Raw genomic sequence first — 26070 nt, 5'->3', positions numbered from 1 at the left:
ATCTATATTATCCTTAATTCTTTGCATATTACTGTCCTATATTAATGCCTTCTGTACTAGATTAAGGACTCAGAAGTGAACAATTGAAACAGTTAAAACACACAAATGAACCTAAATATGGGTCACAGTGACTTACTTTTGTGTTTTTGGGGTGCAGTACTCATTAAGATGCATGATTCAGTGGCATAACAGTATGTTATACGGGATGCAAAAAAATATGTGGTCATAACAAAAATGCAATACCGTTAAGATTTTGAATGGAGGTAACATTGACCTTCTTTTGTTGTCAAGGTGTAGTATTAATACAACTGCATCCAATCATTTACTTTGTTGATTCTAGCATACACATAGCTTTAAACAAAATATTTAGTCAATGTTGGTTAAGCATGAAATTATGGGTCACAGTGATCTGCTTTGGTGACAAAGGTGTAGTATTTGTCAAGATGAATTCCCTCCCAAAGTTTCATGATTCCAGGTAAAATAATAAGTATAAAGGTTGCAAAAACTCTGAGCTAAATAAAAGTCTTAGTCAAGAATGTACAGCTAACTAAAAATGAACCTGTACAAAGTTATTCCCCTTAGCTCCCTCTCCAGGGAATAAGGTGCAATAAAAACACTCTCCAAATGGCTGTCATTGACCCAGAAGAAAGAATTGTTGAGATGCAGAAAGGCAATAAGGTTGTACATATGTACATGCTTGTATATGTGCAGACACATATACTGATGTTGTGAATGTGTGTGTGTGTGCTGAAAATAAGTAACAAAACAATTCATTCGATTTTCCAGATATTCAAAATCTAATGGCATATATCATAAACTTGTCCCATTTGGTATTGGGGGATGTTGGGTTGGAATAGGGGGAGGCAGATGTCCAAATGAGAATTTTAAAATCCTATGTTTAAACCACATTTTTAAGCTGAAATGGATCCAGAACACTGTATTCCACTTTAATACTTACTGGATCACTGTTGTATAGAGGGTCACAGAACTTCTCCAAAGTGTAGAGAAATTTTACATTGTCCTTGGCCTCATTGGCAGTGTCGGTGATACGACGATCAAGCTCTTGCCAGGTCTGGAATAAGAAAGACAGCAATGACAATTTCTGGGCCATATTATTCTACATAAATTAACTCCTTTCATTTATTCTAGAATTTAATGATGGGGAAGGGAAGATATATATACATGGCTAGAGAGTAGTTTGGTAGGTTTAGTTTTAAGAGTTTTATGGCAACGGTGTGATGAGGGTAATTCTTATCATTCTAAGTGTTCTATCTTGAATATTAACCAACAAATATTTGATGGTGGGAAATCTTTCAAAAAGTGTCTCCTAAAATCATCCTTCCTTACATGCAATTTACTTGTAATTGGCATTAACATTAAACCGTATCATGAAAACCAGCAAAAAACGAAATAAGACAGATTTTACAATTATGAATTCTTCTGTATTTGAATTATCTTCACTAAATACAAAAAATTCTGACTGGATGATAATGCATAGCAATTCTAGGCCCGAGACACAAAACCTTTTCAGTTATTCAAGGAAATATTGACAATGACAAACCTTTTGGCACTTTTAATTTGGCAAATGAAACTGCATAGCAAACTTCAGCTGAGTGAAGTAAATGAGTACTGATTGAGTCAATGCAGTAAATGTAAAGCAAACTAAGACATGCTATGCACATACCTTGAGGAGTTTTGACTTGGCTGCATGCAGAACACCAAGAACAGCCTTGACTTCTGATCCCTTGATCTGGTCCAGTAGATAGTTGAACTTTGACATGCGTTTCTTCCAGTGGTCTAACTCAGCACGAGGCCCAATGTCATCTGCTTCCTTTCTCATCTGCTCACTCTCTGCTAAAACCTGGCCAAAAATAATCGACATCAGTATTCCCTCACAATCATTCCCATCATTATAACAGTTTTGTTATAAGGCTAATATGGCATTAGATCCCACTTCATTATGTAGCGGTCAAGTTATTTCTACCATCTACTTCATTATTAGGTGATCTTATTATAAGGCAGTATACTCCAAGGCTACGATGTCAAATCTTATAATGAGGAAGTACTGTATAACATACTCTGTATAACTCAGCCATTATCTGGCTCCCATGTGAACCATTATAATGAAGGAGTACTGAATCATGTAAGGTGGTCTCCCTCTAAAGCAATATACACCATGACTCTTATGCATGGTGTCATGATGAAGGAGTACTGTACTTCATTACAATGTAGTCTTTCTATCTGCAGTATACTCTATGGCTTCAATGGAGAGTATAATAAAAAGGGAATACTGTATCATGTAGATCATTATAATGTGTTCTCTCTCTTTTGGAGTTTAACATATGTGTGCCATGGACAGCCATAATGGGGGAGCACTTTATTATTTACTTCATTATAACATGGTCTCTATTAGGCAGTATACTCTTCGACTCCCATATATAGCATTATAATGAGGGAGTACTGTATTATGTACTTCATTATAAGATGTTGTCTGTATTATGCAGTATACTACATGGGTGCCATCAACAGTCACAATGATGGAGTACTGCATCATATACGTCATTATACCATGGTCTCAATTAGGCAGTATACTCTTTGGCATATATATATATATATAGCATTATAATGAGGATGTACTGTATTATGTATTTCATCATAAGGTGGTTTTCATTAGGCAGTCTACTCTCTGGCTCCCACTCACAGCATTATAATGGAGTATAGTATCATGTGCTTCATTATAACATGGTCTCCATTAGGCAGTATATTGTTTGACTGCCATATACAGTATTATAATAAGTGAGTACTGTATTATGTATTTCATCATAAGGTGGTTTTCATTAGGCAGTCTACTCTTTGGCTCCCACTGACAGCATTATAATGGAGTACAGTATCATGTGCTTCATTATAACTATGTCTCCATTAGACAGTATATTATTTGTAATACACAGCATTATAATGAGGAAGTACTGTATCATGTACTTCATTATAAGGTGGTCTCTATTAAGCAGTATACTCTATGGCTTCCATGGATAGCATCATAATGAGACTATGTTTGCCTAACATAAATTTACTCTCTGATATGTTTCTTGTATTAGTGATGATGAGACTGATGACTTACAATTTTTCTTGCACTGATGTAAAGGTAATGTGCACAACAAATATCAATAAATAGAATAAAGAGATGATGTAAAGAAACATATAAACATACTTCCAATCTACACTGAATGAAGGTACTTTCAACATTTTCTTAATACACTTGGATAAACTGTATTAATGTCCATTACAAATGGTTACTGCACTCAAATCACATCCATTATATTGTTGCTAATGCATCTGGTACAAAAAAACATATTTTGCCAAGAGTTAAAATATATTGTTCTAGTATAAAAAGAAGGAATATATCTGGCATTTATGTAGGAAAAGAAAATATTTTGTATTTTATCTATGCTTTCTCGATAATCAAATCTAAAAAGATTAAAGTCACTCTTCAGCACAACACTCCACACCCTTTTGATAACTTCAACCGCCTGTCACAGACTGATCATAAATATCAGTGACTTGAGAGAATGGTGGAATTGGGATGACCTAATCTGCTGCAATAGTTTACATTTTTGAGAAATTGAAACTATCTGACACTATCTGACTACAAAGTAAGTCCAATTCAGCAATACATCACGATGGCCTTTACACTGTTGTCATGGAAGGAAGGGGAAATATCTCCACAGAGACAAGAACAGCATGAAGTGAAATTTCTTCAGCAAAAATTAATTTCTCTGTCTAAAATGTAACGCAGTCTCTATTTATTTGCTCTTGCTCACAGCTAGCTTTTATTGCTGCAGATACTACTTCTGTAGACATGTAATCAGGATGTTAGAGTTACTGTTGAACTTGCTACAGTGGTTCTAAACCCCCAGCTTATGACCCAAATCAGGGTCACGACTTCATTCTGGAGGGTCAAGGAAGTTTACCAGGATTGGGGGGGAGGGGCAGTAAAACTTAACAAAATTTGGAAATGGGTCGTGAGGTTCAGAAAAAGTATTTTTTAAGGTCATGGCCAAAAACGGTTAGGAACCACTGCTTTACTATATACCTGTTCAATCTGTTTGATCCAGACTTGCATACACTCCTCAATTCCATCTAGAGCATCAGAGCTGTTTGCAATTGCCTGGTATTCAGCTGGAGATTGTATGCAGCTCAGGTCATAAGTCTCACAGGGCTTCAGTGTAACTTTCTCATTTAAACTCTCCTGGGCACCTGTAACAAAAGAATAGCTGTGACTTCTGCAGGTTTCATTTCTTTCTGTAATTAAATCTATAAAGTTATTAATTATTAAATAAAATGAAAGATAATTAAATATCAAAACTCTCATATCTGGAAAATACGAAGATTTTTGTCTTTGGTTTTGGTTTTCATTTTGCTACATGACATTCCAGAATAATAATTCCAGAGTAACAAAATAAATGCTGATAACTATTCTACTATAATAAATATGTATACAAAATTCGGTTTTAATAATATTAATTGAAATATGAAATGTAAAGACAAAAAAAAAATTAAAAAAATGCCAAAATATGAAATGCTAAAATGTTTCATCATTTTTTTTAGTTTCATAGATATTTCCAACATTTGCTTCAAAATTCTTCTTTAAATATTAATTCATGCACTTTTATGAATTCAGAAAAGTACATTTGACAATGAAAACATAATATTACAGTTACAGAAGTAGGGATTGCATTACTGAAAAAAAACTTTAAAATTCATCATTGTTACAAAAGAGTCTGATTCAAGAAATTATCCCTCCCCAACCTAACATTTTTTAATAAAAACATCTTTTCAACAAATCTAAAGTTAAAGTTAAAATTATATTTTTCATTATAAAAAAGTATGCCTTTACATTCATGGTATTATTTTCATATCAACTCATTTCTAATTTCTCTTGCAATTCAGTTCCACTGTTCATATGTCCTAAATATTGTGGTTTACATAAATTGAGTGGGGTGGGGTCTATTTGGAAAATTGGTAACTTATCAATGTGCCATAGATTTTGCATCAATTGTTCCTTCTTATAGGTCCATATTACCTTATGTATTGACAAGGTACCTCCAAATGGTTTATGTATGGATCTGGCAAAACAATATTTGATTCTGTGGAACACACTGATGCTCAAAACAGTCAGGTTTTATACCAACTTCAAGCATCTCTTGTAAATGAGTTGACTCCCAGCTGCATGATTCAATTCTCAACTCTTAAATGAGTAGATACCCAATTTCAAAATATCATTAAGACTAAACCTTGGGTACTTATTATTTCAGTGACTGACAGTGACTCATTCCTATATAACCATTTACCTAATCATTAATAGCATTTAAACCAACAGACTCATATCCTTCCTGGTACAACAGCATTCCCTCATTATAATGCTGCACATGGGAGCCAACAAATACTGTCAGACACTCAGACTGCCTTACAATGAAGTACATGATACTGCACTCTCTCTTCAATATGCTATCCATGTGAGCCAAAGAATACAACATGATGATGAGAAAGTCTTATAATGAAGTACATGATACAGTACTCCCTCATTGTAATGCTGTCCAACTCCCTCAATGTACACTGCCTGATAATAAGACAGCTGTACAATACAGTACATGATACAGTACTTGCTCATTATAATGTTGTCCATGGGAGCAAATGCATACTGCCTGATATGGCCTTATAATGAAACACACAAGTACAACCTTATTATAATGTTGTCCATGACAGCCAATGCATACTGCCTGATAGTAAGACAGCCATACAATATAGTACATGAGGCAGTACTACCTCATTATAATGTTGTACATGACAGCCAATGCATACTGCCTGCAGAAGTAGTAATATGGCCATACGATGAAGTACATAATACATATAATTTTACCAGACATGACCACATCTACCTTAAAAAAGAAACCAAGTTATAAATGAATGGACTTACAGTGAGGGAGTGCTGTATATTGATTTTGCATTGCAGTTTAATTAAAATGCAATAATTTTTTTAGAATCAGTACATGTTTGTGAATTTAGCACATGTCATATTTTCCACTTATTATCAGATGACAAAAAATAATGAATTCACTGTTAGAAAACAAACAAATGAAAAATCAAAGCCTAAGCAACCAATTCAGGCTACCTTTTAAGTCATAAAGCAAAGCAATTACAGTGATCAATTAAAACAGACATCACATGCCTAGTTTAATTTGATTCATTTTAGTCCTCAAAACAAGTGCAAACATATTAGAAAACCCAACTTCACATGTGAAACAAACAATCTACTGTGTTCTAATCTCCTGCCATTATCTACTATCCAAACAAATCTACATCAATATAACTCAGGTTGAATTCTGAGTTTCTCATTAAATAAAAAAAATGTAAATACATATGACAGAATCAATCTTCATTGTTACTGTTCATATAGTTACTGCAATAATGTATTTAAGTAGCAGGTGGGAGAAAAGAATGAAAGCTTTAAGCATTATTAAAGTCCATTTCAACATCGTCTAGTGAGTATAACTTTCCAGTTTTCTGAAATACACTTCAAATAAAAAATGATAACTACAAACCTTGATAACATGAGAGCTTTGTTATTTTGAGCAAGTAAATGTTTGCAAAATTGGCAAGTCATTAGGGGTTATTTTCTGCAAGGTATTATTGGTATGACCTAATGATATAGTGGTGAACTGTTAAAAGTTAACTTCATGCCAGTTTTACCCATAATACCTTGCAAGAAATTGTCTACAATGACTTGCCAAGACTGTCAATTTGTACAGGAATTTCCACATTTACCATCATATACTATAAATCATTCTTCTAAATAAAACTGACATTGATTTACCTCCTCCTAATAAATGAGCTTTCACCTTGTCATGGTCAATAGTTCTTATTTTTAATCTAATGAAGCAATTATTTTGAAAACTGGAAGTTATACCCATTAGGCTGTGTTGAAATGGAAGGGTATACCTATTAAGCTGTGTAGAAATGGACTTGAACAAAACCAATGAACTGATACCAGTTTGTGCAGTCTGGTACCAAAACGTTTATAAAAGTAATCACAAATTTAATTAGATTTAAAACTTATAAAATCATAACAATATAAACAACACACAAAATGAGGATCTGTTTTGTTCTTTTTTTTGGTGGTATATAAGTTATTATTCACTGAAACTTTATCAACCAGATGTCACTGGGTGCATGTTTTAGTCTAATCCACAATGAAGGCATTACACTAAATTTTCAAGATGAAGGCTTTGACTTGACAATTTTCTCTTTCAATAAAGGGCAACCTTCTCTTCCAATGTATTTACTTTTTAATACTAAACCTGTTTTCATTATCTGAAACTAACAAAAATAAGGTGTCATTCCCATGTATAGTAAAAGTCATGCAAGTCATATAGGTGTTTAGTACTGACTATTTCAGCAATGGGTGTACTTTTTAGAATTTGATTACACATACCTTAAAAGGCATTTATCCACTCTATCTGAATCCTTATACATTCATATTCCTTTAAAAGGTCATTATACACATTCCCCAAGAACCACTTGCAACAAAAATCAAGTAAGCAGACAATTTTAGCAGAGGTCAACCTGAAGGTGTGATCCAGAACACACCAGATTAAATGATGTGCACTGTGATGTCACAATGAAATCTGCACGGGTTGAAAAAAGTTTGTAATACCCTGTTATTTCTTATGACAGATCCCAATATTTTCTTTTCTTGACCCAGTTTAGCACCTGGTCAGATTTTTAACAGTTCATAGCAATCAGTAATTTTTGTCTCAAAGTTTTTCGATGACATTTAAGATGCAGAAAATTCTGCAATCAAGACTAAATGGACTTTCATTAAACAATATTAATATTAAATTTTAAAAAAACAATTAATATTTATGCTGAGTAAATTCACCTACATGACCACACTGACATATACTTTAGATGAACATTAATAGATACTTGAACATAATAATGTTATTTCTTACTTGTTTAGTCTATATTCAAAATATATTTGTCAAGTTTGTTATTTGTATATCTGGATTACACTTTGAAATTATTTACATACAGAGTTTGGATTATTCCTCAATATAAGAATTTGAATTGTTTCATAGATTTATATCATTCGTACAGTGGAAAGTTTCAAAACAATGATTAGTAAATGCTTAGATAGAAAAGTGCATAGTGAGTTTTTGATATTTTTCTTGTTCAGATCACATATTCTTTTCAAAATCAGAAAACAAAAAAGATCTATTCTTTCCTTTGAGGAATGTTTTATATACATGTGGTATTCTTGTGTAATTTGAAAATATGGTCACACCAATCTTTTTGTATTTGTAGTACTTACTAGTGAGTGTTAATACAAACGAGTCAAGCATGTTGAGGAAGTCAGTCCTGGTCTGCACCCCTCCTTTTGAGTCCAAGTGGCCCCAGCCTTTGTCCAGACTTTTCAATGCAGGTATAAAGATGTTAGAAAGCAGGCTTTCAACTGCATGGAGAAGGCCTCCACCATTTTTTCCATGGCCATTGGTATCCAATACAGTGAATGTCACCTCCTGATATCAAAGAAGACATTATGTGAATTTATTATCCTTTGTAATATACCATTTTATTGTTTTTGTTTTATTTTGTGCTGCAAGACACAAATTTAGGGACCTGAAAGTGTGATTCTTTGTGTGGAAACTAGGGAACTCCTTCTGACACACATAAATTGATGTACTAACAAAAATGTCTGTATTTGTATGAACATAAACTGTAAACAAATTTACAGTACAGCCATAAGAGAAATGTAAATCTGAAAAGGAATAAATGGACCATTTCCAAAGTGGCTTAATTAGAATTATGGGAAACACTGTGCAATAAAGAATGACACATGATTTAGATCAATGCACTGTGATTCTTTCAAGCCTCCAAATGACTCTGAGCATCATTTTTAGGTACATTCCCATGGTTCCCATATGTTCTGGAAAAGGTTCACTATTAATGACAAATTTGTTTTCAACAAATCTTTTAAAACAATTTTGAAACATTGCTATGTTCAGTCTTATTCTCTTAATGACCTATGAGATCATGATCTTTCACCCTTCTGACCCAAATATCACTTGGAAACTACAATGAATACACACACACACACACACACACACACACACACACACACACACATATATATATATATATATATATATATATATATATATATATATATATATATATATATATATATGTGTGTGTGTGTGTATGTGTGTGTGTGTGTGTGTGTTAATAACCCATAAAAAAGAAAACAGAAGACACAGATTTATCCACACAAAAAAATAATATACCTCAACTTTACACAGGATAGAATCATACATGTACCTTGTAACAGTTATATGTGATAAAAAATATGTCTGTATAACATGGTCTGAAATTAACTTTTAAAATGTCATCTCACCTAACCTGACATATATCTACAAAAGCATTACTTACAATGACTGAAAACTGTTGTATAACAAAATGACTTTGCTCTAGACATTCTGTTGATACTAACATACAAGTCAAGTCCAACTGCAAACTGCACAGACCCAGATCTGCCACACCATAATGTGCCAGCAGATCTAAGTCTGTCCAATGTTAGGAGTAATCAGTAGAACAAACAAGACAGACCCCGATCTGTAGGCAAATTATGATATAACAGATCAGGTTCTTTGCTGTTTGCAGTTTGACTTGACTTATAAGCGAATGTAGATGATAGTACATGAATTGTCTCAATCATCAAGAAGGCATCTTCACTGGCATTGTCTGGTCTCTCATTTTGTGCTGGGATTTTTGCTTTTGCAGGCAAGGTACATCTGTTTTCTTTTCTTTTCTTTAGAATAATTATTTTACATCACAAACACACAAGACACCTGGGTCCATACCTTGGTGATGCTCTGATCTGTTATTGGTGTGTCTGGTGACCCACCTTTGTTGAACAAGAGGCAAACACCATGCAGTGGAATGTCTGTTCCATCAGTAACAAACACCTTAGGTTTTGACGACCTTGGTGTCCTTACAGGTGGGGGTGCTCTTAGATGATCCACTGAAAATCATGTTTTAATAATTAATTAATTATTTTATAATGTGATTATCCTTTACAATAATTAACCTTACAACTTATCCTATGTCTGAACTGAAATAAGTTTCCTCTTATGTCAGAGGAGCTCTATAAATCTGATACTGTGAATTCTCTTTTACATGTTTTTTTTGTGTGTGGGGGTGTATCAAATTTCATGGCTTTGATGCTTGCTACAAGGTATATATTTAAAGAGCTAATGAACAAAAGATACATTCATGGAAACATTAGAACTCCTTCCCAAATTTATGACTCCAATATAATAGCCATTTTGCGCAAAACTGCAAACATGATACACACAAAAATAAATTAATTCAGAGAACCATATATATCCATGTATAAGTGTCAAGTCCAACTGCAAACAACATAGACGCTGATCTGCCACTGCATACAGTGCTGGCAGATAAGGGTTTATGTTGTTCATTCTACTGATTGCTCCAAACAAACTGCACAGACCCAACTCTGCTGACACTTTATGCAATGCCAGAATTGGGTCTGTGCTGCAGTCAGACCCAACTTATAAGCAAGTACATTTGGTACATGTGTTTACTGGTTCTTTGAGTTCAAGTAACATCACACATCACTAGTACAGCACCCATTTTCTATTCCAAATGACAGCTGTTTGTTATCATGGATGCTTCGATAAATTGCAATATTTTCACTGATGATAGTGTCATGATAAAATAAACTCTAGCTATCTATACTGGAAAACAGAGGAATAAAACATCAACAAAATTACATCAACTGTCTTAAACATTTTACTTGTCATCTTTCTATCATTTCAAACGAAGTGAACATTTATGTTCTACTGATTACTCCTAAAAAACTGTATATACCAAGATCTACTGGTATATTATGTGATGGCAGATCTGGGTCTGTGCAGTTTGCAGTTGGACTCAACTTATAGGTGAATGTGTGTATATATATATATATATATATATATATATATATATATATATATATATATATATATATATATATATATATATATATATATATATATATATATATATATCATATACTTTAACTGTGACATCTACTATGATAAAACATGGCTGGTGATACACAACTCTAGTTTCAACAAAATATCATCACCAATGTTGAACTCATCATAATTATACTCAATAGTATTGCATTTTCTATAAAAATTATCTTTAAAAAATTGTCCCTTTCAAAAATGTATTACTTATTACAAAATTTTCACTTTATAGGCGCAATGTCATCAAAGAATTGGGATATAAATTTATTTATCACAATTCGAATCTGAACACATTATATATAGTAAAAACCACCTAAGTGTCAAACTATTAGTAAACCATGCTACCTCTTATTATATTTAGAAACGAAGAATTGATACAAAATAATTCTTGCCCAATATAAGTTACTTTAACCTTCCTTAGCTTTGAATAATTTATTAGTTGTTTGCCATTTTATTCTTTAAACTGAGAATTCATCTGAGACAGTTTTACCAGTCTCATGTACTCTTTTCTGTCAGCAAAAGAAGAAAAACTATTGACAACACTCACTCTCCTTCTACAAATTAGCATAAAGTGACTAATTCACATGGTTTGAAATCTGCACCCACCCCACACTCTTCTGATTCCAGGCTAATTATTTTATCCTGATAGCATGTCCAGCCACTGATAACATATAAACATAAAGCCAGATTTGTTCTCCATGTACAATGAAGTACTTTACTGATCATTTAATAACCACTTTTATGAAATGTTTTTTTTGTTGCTCCACATCTTGTCAGCTTGAATCGAATCTGAAGGCTACATTTCCAGTGTGTCATGCACTGAAATATGTTAAATTCAGTTCCGATAGGTAGTTATTGTTTGTTCAAGTCCAGGGTAAACAATAACTACAAAAAAGGAATAAATATAGCTTGTCCACTGCATAACACACATGAAGTATTGGCATCTAAACTTGATCCAAACAAATACAAAGCAACAGAGAAACTTTACAAGTAAAAACTGTCTTGAAAGACCACTGCTATGTGAGACCACATGTTTTGAGAGATCACGCTCACAAAATTATTGATTATATAGCATTGTGACCTGTTATGAGAGACCACCTGTTTTGAGAGATCATAGTTTTTGGGCAAAAGAGGTGGTCTTTCAACAGGTCCTCCTGTACAGAAGTGGCTATTAAATTGTATGTAAAGTATTTTTAAATCATACAAGGGGAACATGTTTGACATATCTCATTTTATGCTAATATATATATATATAAAATTAGTGATTGAATGTGCCAATGGGATTTTCATAATAAATTACCACATAATAGGCAAGAGGCAGATTCCAAACTGCCACTACTTATTGTCACCTTGTTAATTTGATGGATGTTGTCAGTAATTTCCTTTTAAACTAAAGAACTGGCTAATTGTGACTGAAACAGTTGTTTTGAATCTGCAGAAAATACCCAGTACAGGAATTTTGGTTGTCATCTCTGCTCCCACACTCAGACTTGTTCTAGATAAGTTTTCCTTGCATGAGGAAATTCTGTTTTAAAGATAATACCATATGCCTTTCAAATTAAAGTGAAGATCTGAAACTGGTAATAAGATGTTTTCACAGTGTTCATGCATTGTGGTATCCAAAATAGGTCTTGCATCTGATCAAATGGAGCAGCTTGAAATGGCCTAACTGTCTAAAAGGTTTAATGAAAATCACCAACAACTAGCAGGCAGTCTGTTTGGAAGTGTTTGTGGTCTTTTCAAATCTAGCCAAGAATGAGGAATGGCATCATTGAACAGACTGTCTTTAATCTGCGTAGTGAAAATGTGACCATCATGTTCCCATATAGAAAATGGCACCACTGACAGACCTCTTAAAGCAACCACTCCGGTAGCCTAGTGGTCAGAGCATCTGCCTCAGATGTGGGAGGTTGTTGGTTCGATCCACGGCCGAGTCATACCAAAGACTTTAAAAAATGGTACTAACAGCTGCCTCGCTGGGCACTCAGCATTAAGAGGTTAGTGAAAGGACTGGTCAGCCTGCTGTCAGGACAATGTGACTGGGTGGGACATCATGCTACATGCCTGTGGCATGATGCCCCAGTGCTAGACATCATTATAAACTGCCACACTGCAGACATCATAGTGATATGACTGCAAAATTGTTAAAATCCAAATCATACACACACCTCTTAAAGATGAAAAGACCAGCAAGTTGATATATTTATTGATAATGCACCATACCATGTGTACCGTGAATAATGTCAATATGGTGGATGTGTACCGTTTCATCCCTTTTATATATATATATATATATATATATATATATATATATATATATATGGATAACAAGAGTTACACTATAAGCTCCATTCACATTTATCAAAGAAAGAGAGAAAATGAGAATATATTTCAAGCTGATAAAATTAGGCTCAGACATGTGTTATATGTTATAAGGAGTGTAAGGCAATTTGATGATTTATGTTATGATATGTATACACCTTTTCCAAAAGGTCTTGAAAAGGAATGGCAAAGCACTCAATATAAAGTGCTCAGTCATTCAATGCAAAATGACAAGAGTGCCTAGCAGTGGTGTAGTGCTAAATAAGGAAGTGAGAGAATGCATGTTACTCAGATGCAAGGGGTGGGCAGCAATGATGAGCACAAAAAAGTATAGGAATGCCATTCCCACATGTTCCCACAGCACCACACCCCTGGTGCTCAGGCATTTAATGCATAGCAGAGATCATAATACTTCAAAAACAAATGAAACTGTGGATTCAGTAACTTTTTGTGATGGACATGTACAAAGATTTTAAATCAGCTGCAAGATTAGTTTTGTGTCTACAAGATGGACTAAAATATAATTTTCAATTATTAAATACGTTATAAATATTTGTTTTTGCATATCATATATAAATCAAATTATAAACTCAATATTTCATCAAGGTGACTATGTCAATTCTGTGCACAACATAACCTAGATCTTTGTCTAACCAACAGAAGGAACTTAAATTGAAACTATATGTTAATATTAATTTTGATCAATCTACATGTAGTTACATTGAAGTTATTTAACTAAAACAAAAAGAGGCCATGCCCAGGGAAGATAACTTCAGTGTTGAAAAAAAGACAAGCTGCATTTGGATAAGTACTTGGAGAATAGTGATATGTATTCCAATCTGATTTCAATTCCTGCAGTTATTCTGGGTTAATGAATGAAAACAAAAAGACAACAGGATGCAGTGACATAGCAATGCATGGACAAACATACTGATGAGGGTAATACTACTGCTCCCCCCCCCCCAAGAAAAGAATACAATGGTCACATGGAGAAATATACAATATGCACACTCTTTAAAGTGTTAAATGTGAACACGTACAGATGAGCAGTCTAGGAGGTTCATCTCTGAAACATGAAGTAGTGGAATCATATCCACATGTTGGCAGAGTGGTATTTCCCCGACACACACACACACACACCCACACCCACACCCACACACACATGCCTTATTCAAAAATCAAGTTTTACAATCAATAATAACATTACACACAAGACTGAAGTTGAAAGTAAAAAAATTCTAGTTGACATTATTAGCTATGAAATGTTTGGTTCCTGTATATGATTAAAAACACAGCACTGTGCAAATGGCATGTTTGTGTTTAAAACTTGGCAAAGCTAAATTTGTGCATGATTTGAGAACAACTGACTGAAAGCAGAAGAAAATATAATTCTTGAATAAACATGATTCTTGATGAATAGAATGATAAAATTCAAACATGATCAAATGGAAATAATATTAAAAGCTGAAAAGATATGCCATACATTTTGCATGAGTAAATTACATGTTACTGTAATTTTTGTTTAAAACATCATTGTTTGATCTTGATTCCAAATTAAATACTGTATTCTCTGTCATTTTTATACTTTCATCCAATGTTTTATAGTACTTTATCAATTGATAAAAATCCTAAGTTTTTTTCCTTAATTGTTCACAGGAATTTTTGGTTTATTAACAACCGTTTGCCAGTTATAATTTTTAAGACTGAGATGATATCTATAATAATTTTTCTACCTAAAATAACGTGTACATAGTTTTTACCTCAAACTGCTTCAGTCACCATAAGGCCTTGTATAAAACTGCTCATGCTTTAGGGCAAGTATGGTCATGGATTTGATTTCATTTAGTTGGAGCGAAATAAAATGCTTCATTTTAAGGGATTTCACTATTAGGTGGTACACTCAATTGCTACCATGGGTAGCATTAAAATGGATGAGTACTGCATCATATACTTCATTATAAGGCAATCTCAATATAAGGTAGTATACACTATGGTTCCCATGGATGATGATGTTATAATGTGGGAATACTGGATCATATTTCGTTATAAGGCAGTCTCACTATAAGGCAGCATCATTTATGACTCCCAAGGACAGAATTATACTGAGGGAATACAGTATCATAGACTTCATTACTGTAAGGTGGTATACTCTATGGCTCTCACATATATCATTATAATGAAGGAATACTGTTTACTGTACTTCATTATATGTTGATTTTACTATATGGGAGGGGTCTTATAGTGTATCATGTACTACATTACAAGAGAGCCTCACTTTAAAGTAAAATACTCAATGGCTTCCATGGGCAGCATTACAGTGAGGGAGTACTCTACCATGTGCATCACTCTAAGGCAGTCTCCCTATAAGGCAGTATACTCCATGACTCCCATTTATAGCATTATAATGAGGGAGTACTGTATTGTGTACTTCATCATAAGGCAGTCTCACAATAAGATTGTATACTGTATGGCTTCCATAGACAGCATTATAATGAGTGTTGTATTATGTACTTCACTATAAGGTGGTACACTTCTTGACCCCCATGGACAGCATTATAATAGGGTATACTGTAATAGTCATACTAAATGGCTTCCACTGGCAGCATTATAATGAGGGACAACTTTATCATGTACTTTATTATAAGGCAGTTTCACTATAAGGGAGTATTGTCTAAGGTTTCATGGATAGAATTATAATGAGGGAGGATTGTTATCATGCACTTCATTATAAGGCAGTATTGTCTATGGTTGTCATGGATAGAATTATGAGGGAGGATTGTTATCATGCACTTCATTATAAGGCAGTATTGTCTATGGTTGTCATGGACAGAATTATAATGAGGGAGGATTGTTATCATGCACTTCATAATAAGGCAGTATTCTCAATGGCTTCCATGGGCAGCATTATAAAAAGTGGGTACTATATTCATAATTCAAAAATAACAAAAACTGTACAAAAAGAATTATAATAATTACCATATATCTCAAGTGAACATTGTGTAAATCACCTTGTAAAGTGATAAAATTTAAACTTAATTCTTGATGTAATTTTAAAATCAAAGCAATATGACTAAACCAAATACACTATAATGCTCTTCAATGATGTAAAGGTGGAGTGTCCCATAGGTGATCTTATATTGAGGTATTTTATACGTATTTTTACTATTAAATAATGACCAAAAACACCTTATATATGAGACTGCCTTATGCTGAGGCAACTTACAATGAGGAGGTACTGTACTTTTGTGCAGTTTTATCTAAGTTACAATAAACGGGTTTATAAAGGTGATGGAAACTGAGATAAAGTATTCAGTTCTGATTTACTTTATTGAGAAAATGATGGAATACAGAGACAGACAAGAAAACTATAGTCGATTATACAAGTAATGAATACTGAGACAGAGTACTCGGTCAATTAAATTTTTTCTATATAAAAAAACAACAACTAGAACTATTGAGTAGAAAAAAATCCTACAAAGAAAATACATTGTAATCATAAAAGATAAAGAAGACAGTAACATGAGGGTTAGGGAACAAGTGAATCAGTTAGTAGTCAGGCTGGTGATTTATAAAATTAAAAACTTTGTCCATCTGAACAGCAATAATCTATGCAATGATTTTAATACATATTCTACAGTAAGCTAATAATAAATATGATGACAATTGTTTAATTTCCCTTTTCTTCTACTTATATAAATTCTATGTCTAAATATGCCATCTTTCAGACTGTCAATAATCAATCGAAAAATTGGCAATCACTCTTAATTCTTATATTGTAACTATTATTGAATCAACTGGTTACTAAAAGATGTTATCAATACCCAGTGCTTGTGAGCCATCTTGGACCTTCTGACCTTGACCCCATTTTGATAAAGTGACCCTGTTAGTACTCATTGAATTAATGTCTCATTCTATGAGCTTACTCTGAAACTGAAAGTGTGAAATTCACCATTCAAATTATAAAAAAACAACCATTTGGACAGAGTCTATGAGTTTTGCATTGTCACAAATCTATAATACACCATGGTAACTTCTTTTTATTTTCAAAAGCAAAAATAAAGTGTTGCACAAATTAAGAAATTTTAACTGTATTTCATAGCTTTTGCATTATTCAGAGCTGGAAATGAGACTCTCTTTGGAGGTGAAAATTTGGTGAAAAAGTGTCTTGTCAAATCATAACAATGAAGGTTTTGATAGAGTTTGTAATCATGAACTGTTCTATCATACCTAACAAAATCATGACCTTGGACAGCTATCAGCAATTATGATTTGGAAACCAATCAAGCATAAGTTTGATTAAACAACACAAGATTTATTTTAAAAAATTAAAACAGTTATCAACAGACAAAAGAGAAAATAAATTATTCAGAACTCTGACTGGCTGAAAAGGTTACATGGACTCAACAGTTACTCAACATATTTGTTCCTTTACAGTAATTTCAGCTCCACAAAACAATGTAATGTGCTCATGTAGGGAAATTTTAAATTATGCATGGTACAAAGGTAATAAAATCAATTACTGGTTCACTCACTACATTCCTTAATTCCTGTGTCAGTCAGTATCATATTTCACAGCTCATTAAAACAATCCACTGAACTCTGACCACAGTCTCTAACTGAAAAAACAACATATGCTGGTAAAATGTACCCCTAAGGAATGTAACAAATGTGAAACGTTCCAACAATTAATCACAAAGGCAATGCAAGTTAAATGATCATGTGTTTCTATTCAAAATCACATCTATCTGAGATTAATTAGAATGGTTTAACAAAAACAACTCGTTGGGCTCAACAAAATGTGAAACTTGAATAAGTAATGTTTAATAAAAATGCATGATTACACACCTATGTAATTTTTTATCAAAGTTGTTTTCTCTTTACAAAGAAATCAAATAGTGGGTTAACAGATTTACGTCAGTTTTACCTGTATGTTGCTCTGTACTGATAATGCAATCTCCTATTTAAACATGTGATTGAGAACTTGTGCCAGGAAAAGTCAAATATGGAACTAGTAATAATTGTTGCACTTCAGGTCTTGTGTTATTTTTTAAGTCAAACGGTCAGTGATCCAATCATCTCAAAGTTGTCACACGTTAACTTCAGCCATTTAAGTTCTTTGTCTTGGTTTTTTGCATAACTGTGCTTTACATTTTTTGTAGTCCTCCTGCCCCATTTATCAAATAAGTTATCCTCATCACACCATTATTTACTAATATGTATTCTTCATGCACATATTTACCCCAAATTAAATGGGGGGACGGGCAAATTTCTTATCATTTGTTTTCCATGCCATACATCTGTTAGTCAAGAAACTGGTTTTACTCTGTTCATCACTTTACTGAAGATTTCATATGGAATTTAATCACATTTATAATACTTGCTTACTAGAAAATTTGGTTCTCTTAATTCTTTAACTGCATGCCAACTGCACATTCAACCCATTTCAAGTACACTACATGCCTTTTGACTTATTGGAATAAAATTATTAGCTATATATTCTACCGATATCACCATACAACCATCTTTATAGTTGCAATAAAGCACAACTGCACTGTGGCCCAGTAACACCAACTCATTTTTCAAAGTCATTCTTGAGTCTATTTAATTTGCCACTTCAGAAGATTTTCTAGGAGTAAACGTAAATATGAAGTGCTTGAACAAAGTTTCCATTTTACACCAGATAACTTCTCAAAATGAAACAGTGTACCAAATTTTGTTTCATGTCAAGCAGACTTTCAAATTTATTCAGGGAAAAACAAAACTTGTTTAGCAAGAGCAAGCTTCCATGTAAAACAGGGCCATAACTGGATCAAATTTTGACAAGAAAAAAGGTGAACCCTATTTTTCTTTAATATTAAGGACAATGCCAAATTTGATTTCGTTCCAAGTATACCTTCAAAAGTGAATGAGTGAAAACAAACTTCATGATGTAAAAGACATATACAGATGGATGGATGGATCAACATGGAAAACAGCATGTCCCCATGAACCCCCAACCCCAAATTTTCCACCAAGACTTCTAGAAACACTGGAGATGATAAAATTGTTGCTATTCAGATGGACGTGAGGAACTGCAGGAAAAGGGCAAAATATTTAAAATGTATGAGATTAATTTGAATAAGATGTGAGTGACACTCATTCGTACATGTAGATTTTCTCTTGGACTCAGAATGACTAGGCATCTGTATCTGAAAACCAACCACTGAAATAAAGGGAGACAACTCTATGATATGTACATTGATCACATGTTATGGTCATGAAGTTAGGGTTGGCATATATTCAGATGAACACTGAAGAAGCTGAAGTAAAATAAAAAAATATTTAGCAGAAAGTTATCCAACAATTTTAACTTGGGGGAGTGGAAAGTTCCTCAATTTAACATTCACACCATACAAACCACTTAAGAGACAACAAAAGTCAGTCCTTTAGTTGTCAATTATACAGTATTGAAAAAAGATATTAAATTTAACAGAAAGAACCCATAAACATTGTTCTTTATGAAAAGTAGTTCTTAATACACAGATGTCTGCACTGGCATGTTCCCTTTAATTTCCAAACAGAAAGGGTCAAAATCATTTATTTGTTGTTTATTATTTCCGAGAGTTCACCATTAAATTAATCTTTAGTTAATTTCCTTTTATGTTTCTTACCCATTGAAACTGTAACATCAAAGGTTATTGAGCAGAAACTGAAGGGCAAAGTTCCAAGTCCAAAACACTTTCCATAAACATTGTGGAAATCAAACTTAACTTATTTCAACTTATTGTAAAGCCACATATCAAATTTTATTTCAATGTATATGTTCTTTGATCTCCATCCATTATGCCCTTACTGAAAAGCAAAGTTCCAAGTCAAATTGCAACCATACATGTAACTACACAACATTTTGCTGTTAAATACTGTGAAAATAGAACTTGACCCAAGGCCTCATTACATACTTAAATCTTGGGAAGTCCTGGACATAATAAAAATTGAAGGACAAAGTTTTAATCAAACATGTGCCATAACTCAAAATTGTGATATAAAAAAAAACATAGTGAAGGAGCTTCAACTGTAATAAAAATGTTAATTAATGACACAAGTACCAGACACCACCTTGATACTGAAATGAGTCAAAATCATGAAATAATATGTAATGAGTAAACAACAGCATTTTTATACCCCTCTAATACATGATCTCTTTGATAAATATATAATTAGAGAAATAGTAAATGTAGGAATTGCAGTTTACATATTTCTATGAACCAACAATGACTCCAACAGTGTTTGGAAGAGTGATCTGATTTAGGTCAAACTGGTGTACAATTTTGTAACAAGTTGAGGTGCCTTCCAAAAAAGGGGTCAGTATTGTTACTATTGACACAATTATGAGAGGTAGCTTTAAAAGTTCTAAATATAACAGAAATACACTACCCAAGCTTACTTTTTGTCCCCACTGGAAATGGCCCAGTGGTATACTGAAAGGAGAAATTTCACACCAAGCCCTCAATTTCAAAATGGCATTCATGTTTACAGTAACAATTTTCACTAATCCAGGTGTCATTGCAGGGAGCAGCAGAGAGGGCGAACAGACCCAAGAATTCCGACAAAAAAATAAAACCGTCATGGAAATCTAATCCGCAGAAAGGTCCAGATTTTTACAAATAAAAGCTTCCTGGGAGGTTTTTATTTTTGTTGAAACCAACCCCATCAATAAAACCTTAGTTCGAAATAGTAGCTGAAAAATAAAGTACTCTACATGTTTATTTATTTTTGTTTCCTCCACTGGACGACCAACATTGGTAGGTGCCATCTCTGCTGCTATTAATTTTAAAAATCAGAAACGTTAAAACATTTTATCAAGACCTACACGATATCTTGTTCTTGGATCATGTAAATTTATTGTTATAAATCCATGCGGAGTAACTTGCGCATGTGAGAAGAAGTTTTTAAATTTAATTATATCCATGTCACCGCTGCACCAAGTTTGATGAATATTTCTCATTGTGTGTGTATCAACTCCATTAAACACAACTAAAATATTGCAATTGTCTCTGATCACTTTTGGTATTTGCGTATACCATTGAGTAACATAGATCACATCTGTATTTTTATGTCTGCCGCAAGAAAATATTCTGGCTGGATTTGTTTGTTTATCTAGCATCACATCATCATACACAACTAAATTATTAATAAATCCGTCTAAAACATCAACGGACGGTGCTTCATTAATATCAGTTATAAACTCTATAACATCATTATCTTCATCCAGTAATCGTGCGTTTTCATTGAAATCTTTAAGTACATCATAACACCTCTGATCATCAATGGATGGTGCTACCAAATATAATTTATCCCATTTCAACCACCTCATTATCAGATTAAGTAATAATTGCATCTTACCCAATCCACATGGTCCTATGATAATCATTCTGATTGAATTTGGTAACGCAGGGTGGTGTTTAACTGGCTCTCATCGCCGAGTTGCAGAGAAATCAATTATATCCATATATTTTATAACATGAATTTATATTGTTTACGCTGTAAAGTTAAAACTCCAACTACTGATTTAGCTACAGTTACAACAAAAAATAAAAAAATAGCATATGGTGGAAAATGTTCTGTGTGCGGTAGAAAGAAATTTTCATTTTTACCTAATAAGCGCGGTGGTGATATTGCTAAAATGATGTCAAAGTTTCCAAGTGCTCCATGGGCTAAATACCCAGGAGAAAAACATCTACCAGGATATAATTATTGCGGTCCTGGTACCAGACTTGATATCAGGCTTGATAATCAAGATCAACCAAAACCAGGCGAGGAACCAATAAACGCTATTGATCGAGCTTGTCACGCTCATGATGTAGCTTATAAAAGTAAAAATCTACAAGATAGGCATATTCCAGATGTGAAGTTGATTCATTCACTAGATTCCATAAAAAATAAAAATGTCAGAGAATCATTAGCTAATTGGTTAGTAAAATCTGCGATGAAAGGTAAACTCGTATTAGGAGCTGGTAATATATAACGGAATTAATTTATTATTCACCAAGAGGATACTGGAGAGGCAAAGCAGCAATTAGTAAACTTGCTGATGCAGCAGCAGTTAAACATTCTACTGCTAAAGCGTGGTTATCCAAACAAGCAATATGGCAAATTTATCTACCACCACCGAAACGAATTCAGTACGCATATTTCGATGTTAGTGTTCCTAATCAAGTTCATCAAGCAGATATTCTGTTTTTACCGCATGATACTGTACGTAGAAAAACGTACAAGTACGCGTTGACTGTTGTTGATGTTGCAAGTAGGTACAAAGAGGCAGAGCCGCTATCAACGAAAACAGCATCTGAAGTAGCTGATGCGTTTCAACGAATTTATCAACGAGGACCATTATGATGGCCACAATTATTACAAGCTGATCCTGGTAAGGAATTTCTTGGTCCAGTATCATCGTTGATGAAACGACATAATACCAAAATACGACGAGGGCATACTGCAATTCACCGTGATCAGGCAATTGTAGAGCGATTTAATCGAACACTTGCCGAGCAGTTATTTGGATATCAATATGCAAAGGAATTTATTCAGGATACGAGATCTTGTGAATGGGTTGCAAGATTACCAGGTGTGATAGCTACATTAAATAATGAGATTACACGAACAATCAACATGAAACCTATTAATGCAATTACAAAAAAAGAGCTCTATGATCATCATCTATTTCTTCATAATAATCGACGAAATTTTTTAACCAATCATGTGAAGATGGTCCAACAAAAGACGGCGGCTGACCATGATCGCCACACATTATTATAGCGATATTTTTTGTCAACAACCAATCAAGAAACGTTTTTAATGTATTCAGTGACACCGTACATATCTCGTCCCAAATAATTATTTTAGGTATATATTTTTCTCCCATTCGTTCAGGAGTCCATGTATCCCCGCACCACCGAAAGAAACTATGATATGTGCACGATTGTACTTGCCGTTGTTTCATCTCTCGTGAAAGTCTATGTGTGGGTGTCAGCACGATCATATCTGAATTTCTAAAAACATTAATTGCTCGAGTCATCTTGCCGTATCCACCAGGTCCATTGAGATATACTGTCTTATATCTGGTTATTGGATCACTCACTGACGGCGCTTTCGATATTTCTGATATTTTATTACACTTACGATAAAAATTTCTCATCGGAACATCTGCTGATTCTGTATAATTGTGTAATATTTCCTTTTTTATTCTCCACGAACCCCATCGTTCATCATTACTTGTAAATTTCATAACAGACTCTAAATATTTACTCGAAATATAAAACGAATCTGTTGCGACTCTGACTGCGGTCTCAGGAAATCTATTAATCATCGATAATACATTTATAGAAACATAAGCCAACATAAAAGATCTTAGATGAGTATACTGCGGGGAGACATCATTTATGTAACTAACGATCGTACCCAATTTTGTTTCGTCAGATAAATAAACACTTTCTCGATTTACAAATATATTTCTCGCTGTTGTATCAGCAATTATAAAATCGTACTCGGCATCATCTAGAATTAATCGTGCATGATGTTTTTTATTATCATATGCACCACCCTGAGTAAATTTACCTATAATTCTTCTACCGAGATCTTTTGCGGTTTTTTCGTTATTTTTAAGTTTAATCTCGAGAATTTTAGGAGCTTCTTTGACAATATCATCTTCGGAAACACCAGGACATTTTTCCTTAAATTCCTTAATAACTTCATCAAAACTGATAGAATCTGGCATGGGTAACCAAACTTTGGTCTGCGCGTGATATGATATAATTGCCTCACTGACAACCAACGATGTCAGTACCGCATAATCTAGCATATATCGTAATAAAACTATAGGCACCCAACGTTTTTCACAAAAATGTCTACCAAACCAAACATAACAAATCTTGTGAAGATTTTCGTTAAACTCGAATGATTCAACACAAGCGAATCCAGTCAGATCAAAATCAGGTAATGGTCCATTAATTGCCACTCGGGTCATCTCGTTTGTTGGGTGACCAAATCTTTTAAAGTACACAGAACAATCTCCGTATCCAAGAAAACTTCCCGGATAACATGCAACCATATCAACCGAAATAACATCATTGTAATTATATTTGGTATTCCATAATCCACCGTGTCCGTATTCGACGCAACTTGCGCGTACGTCCTCGAGTAAATCAAATCGTGTTGGTTTCCATGAATTTTTTTCTCTAGCAAAATGAGCCGCAACAGATGGAACGGTAAAACAATTAGTTAGTAATTTGTCAGTATTTTCCGCGTGCTTGCACTCTAAAAACTTCTCCGCGAGATTTTTCATCTCGTCGTGGAGATATTCTGTTCGATATATTTCACCATTCGGTCTAACAAACTGATCAAATTCACCTTCCTCATCACTTTTAAATAACCATACCGATACAGGATCGTTTTAACTTATTTCGTTGATAAAATCAAACATACTTTTCCCCATATCTGAGAGGTAAAATTTAACAGTTCGATCAAGTGGAAATATTGTTACTGCGCTGGTCCATGCGTGTGCATTATGATCAATAATATTTATTGGAGCTCCTTTTGATTTATATTTTGATTCGTACAGTACTTCTCCCGTTATCGTTGATATTTTTATTGGAAATTTTAATATTTTTCCTAATTCAGCAACATCTTTTATTGTAGCACCGGTATCCTTAACTGAATCAGCCCACGAGTTTATTTTTTCACGTCTTAAATCAGTTAATCCATTTCCACGCATCGCGTTTGTAAAGTGTTCTATTACTCGTTCGGCTACACAATTTAACCTTGAAAATTTCATGGGTGCCAGTTTACCAATGCTGGGTTTTTTATTTGTCTCATAGATTCCATAAATAACTGCTGTTACAGGGTACGCTCGCTCATAACACTGGTCAACAGTGAAATCATTACTGACTTGAAAAGGCCCTAATCTGTAGTATTTTGGTGTGCCGAACACGAATATAACCGTGAAAAATTTGTATTGGCTCTCGTTTTGAAGATATTCATATACCTCATTTTCTATGTTTCACTGTGTAAATTTCTCCAGTAGGACTGCAGCAACATCCGGAATAATGATGTAACATTGCATAATACCATCATGCTCACATCATCCACAGTTGATTGCATCATTTTCTGATGCAATGCAATACTAATGCCATGCGGCTGCTGAAGTAAGTTGACGTCAGCAGTGTACTATACATGTGTAGGCCTATTATACTAATGCCAGGCGGCTGCTGAAGCTGACGTAAGCAGTGTACTATATAAAGCCCAATCAGATAGGTTCAGCATTTAAAATATTTTAGACGTTGTGCGAGACAGTTCAAGCTACTGTTACATAAAACTTATTATTTTATCCATTTACGTACAATAAAGAACAGTAATGCCTCGAAAGTGTGTTAATACCGCGGACAATTTTTGCTATATTTGTGGGGAAGTGACATTTGCCAACCAGAAGAAAAGTATCAATTCTCAAGTGAAGAAGGCATATCATCTTTACTTCGGATGCAAGGTTGGTGACCAAGACAAGCCTTGGGCTCCGCATATATGCTGTGCTACATGTACAACACAGCTTTCACAGTGATTGAATTGCAAAAGGTCATCAATGCCGTTTGCAGTCCCAATGGTGTGGAGAGAGCCAAGCAACCACCTA

General features: G+C 33.9%; 1 protein-coding gene across 4 annotated transcripts in view; it reads right to left on the bottom strand.

Annotated features, from left to right (window-relative positions):
• The window catches only part of LOC149780919 (dynein axonemal heavy chain 5-like), a 199854-nt gene that overhangs the window by 147452 nt on the left and 26332 nt on the right, over window positions 1–26070 (bottom strand). For 2 of the 4 annotated variants that reach the window (XM_089938013.1, XM_089938014.1), the window contains exons 4-9: window positions 19558–19614; window positions 9918–10078; window positions 8369–8576; window positions 4091–4254; window positions 1685–1861; window positions 959–1072 (exon numbers count right to left, since the gene is read on the bottom strand). In XM_089938013.1, the coding sequence (XP_089794139.1) occupies window positions 959–1072; window positions 1685–1861; window positions 4091–4254; window positions 8369–8576; window positions 9918–10078; window positions 19558–19614 (881 nt within the window). The remainder of the gene's footprint in view (window positions 1–958; window positions 1073–1684; window positions 1862–4090; window positions 4255–8368; window positions 8577–9917; window positions 10079–19557; window positions 19615–26070) is intronic. The other 2 variants (XM_089938017.1, XM_089938016.1) reach the window with 1 other exon arrangement.

Source organism: Sinohyriopsis cumingii, chromosome 16, assembly GCF_028554795.1.
Source record: "Sinohyriopsis cumingii isolate HCF-2022 chromosome 16, ASM2855479v2, whole genome shotgun sequence".
Taxonomy (NCBI): Eukaryota; Metazoa; Mollusca; class Bivalvia; order Unionida; family Unionidae; genus Sinohyriopsis; species Sinohyriopsis cumingii.
This window is presented reverse-complemented; position numbering and strand designations above follow the sequence as displayed.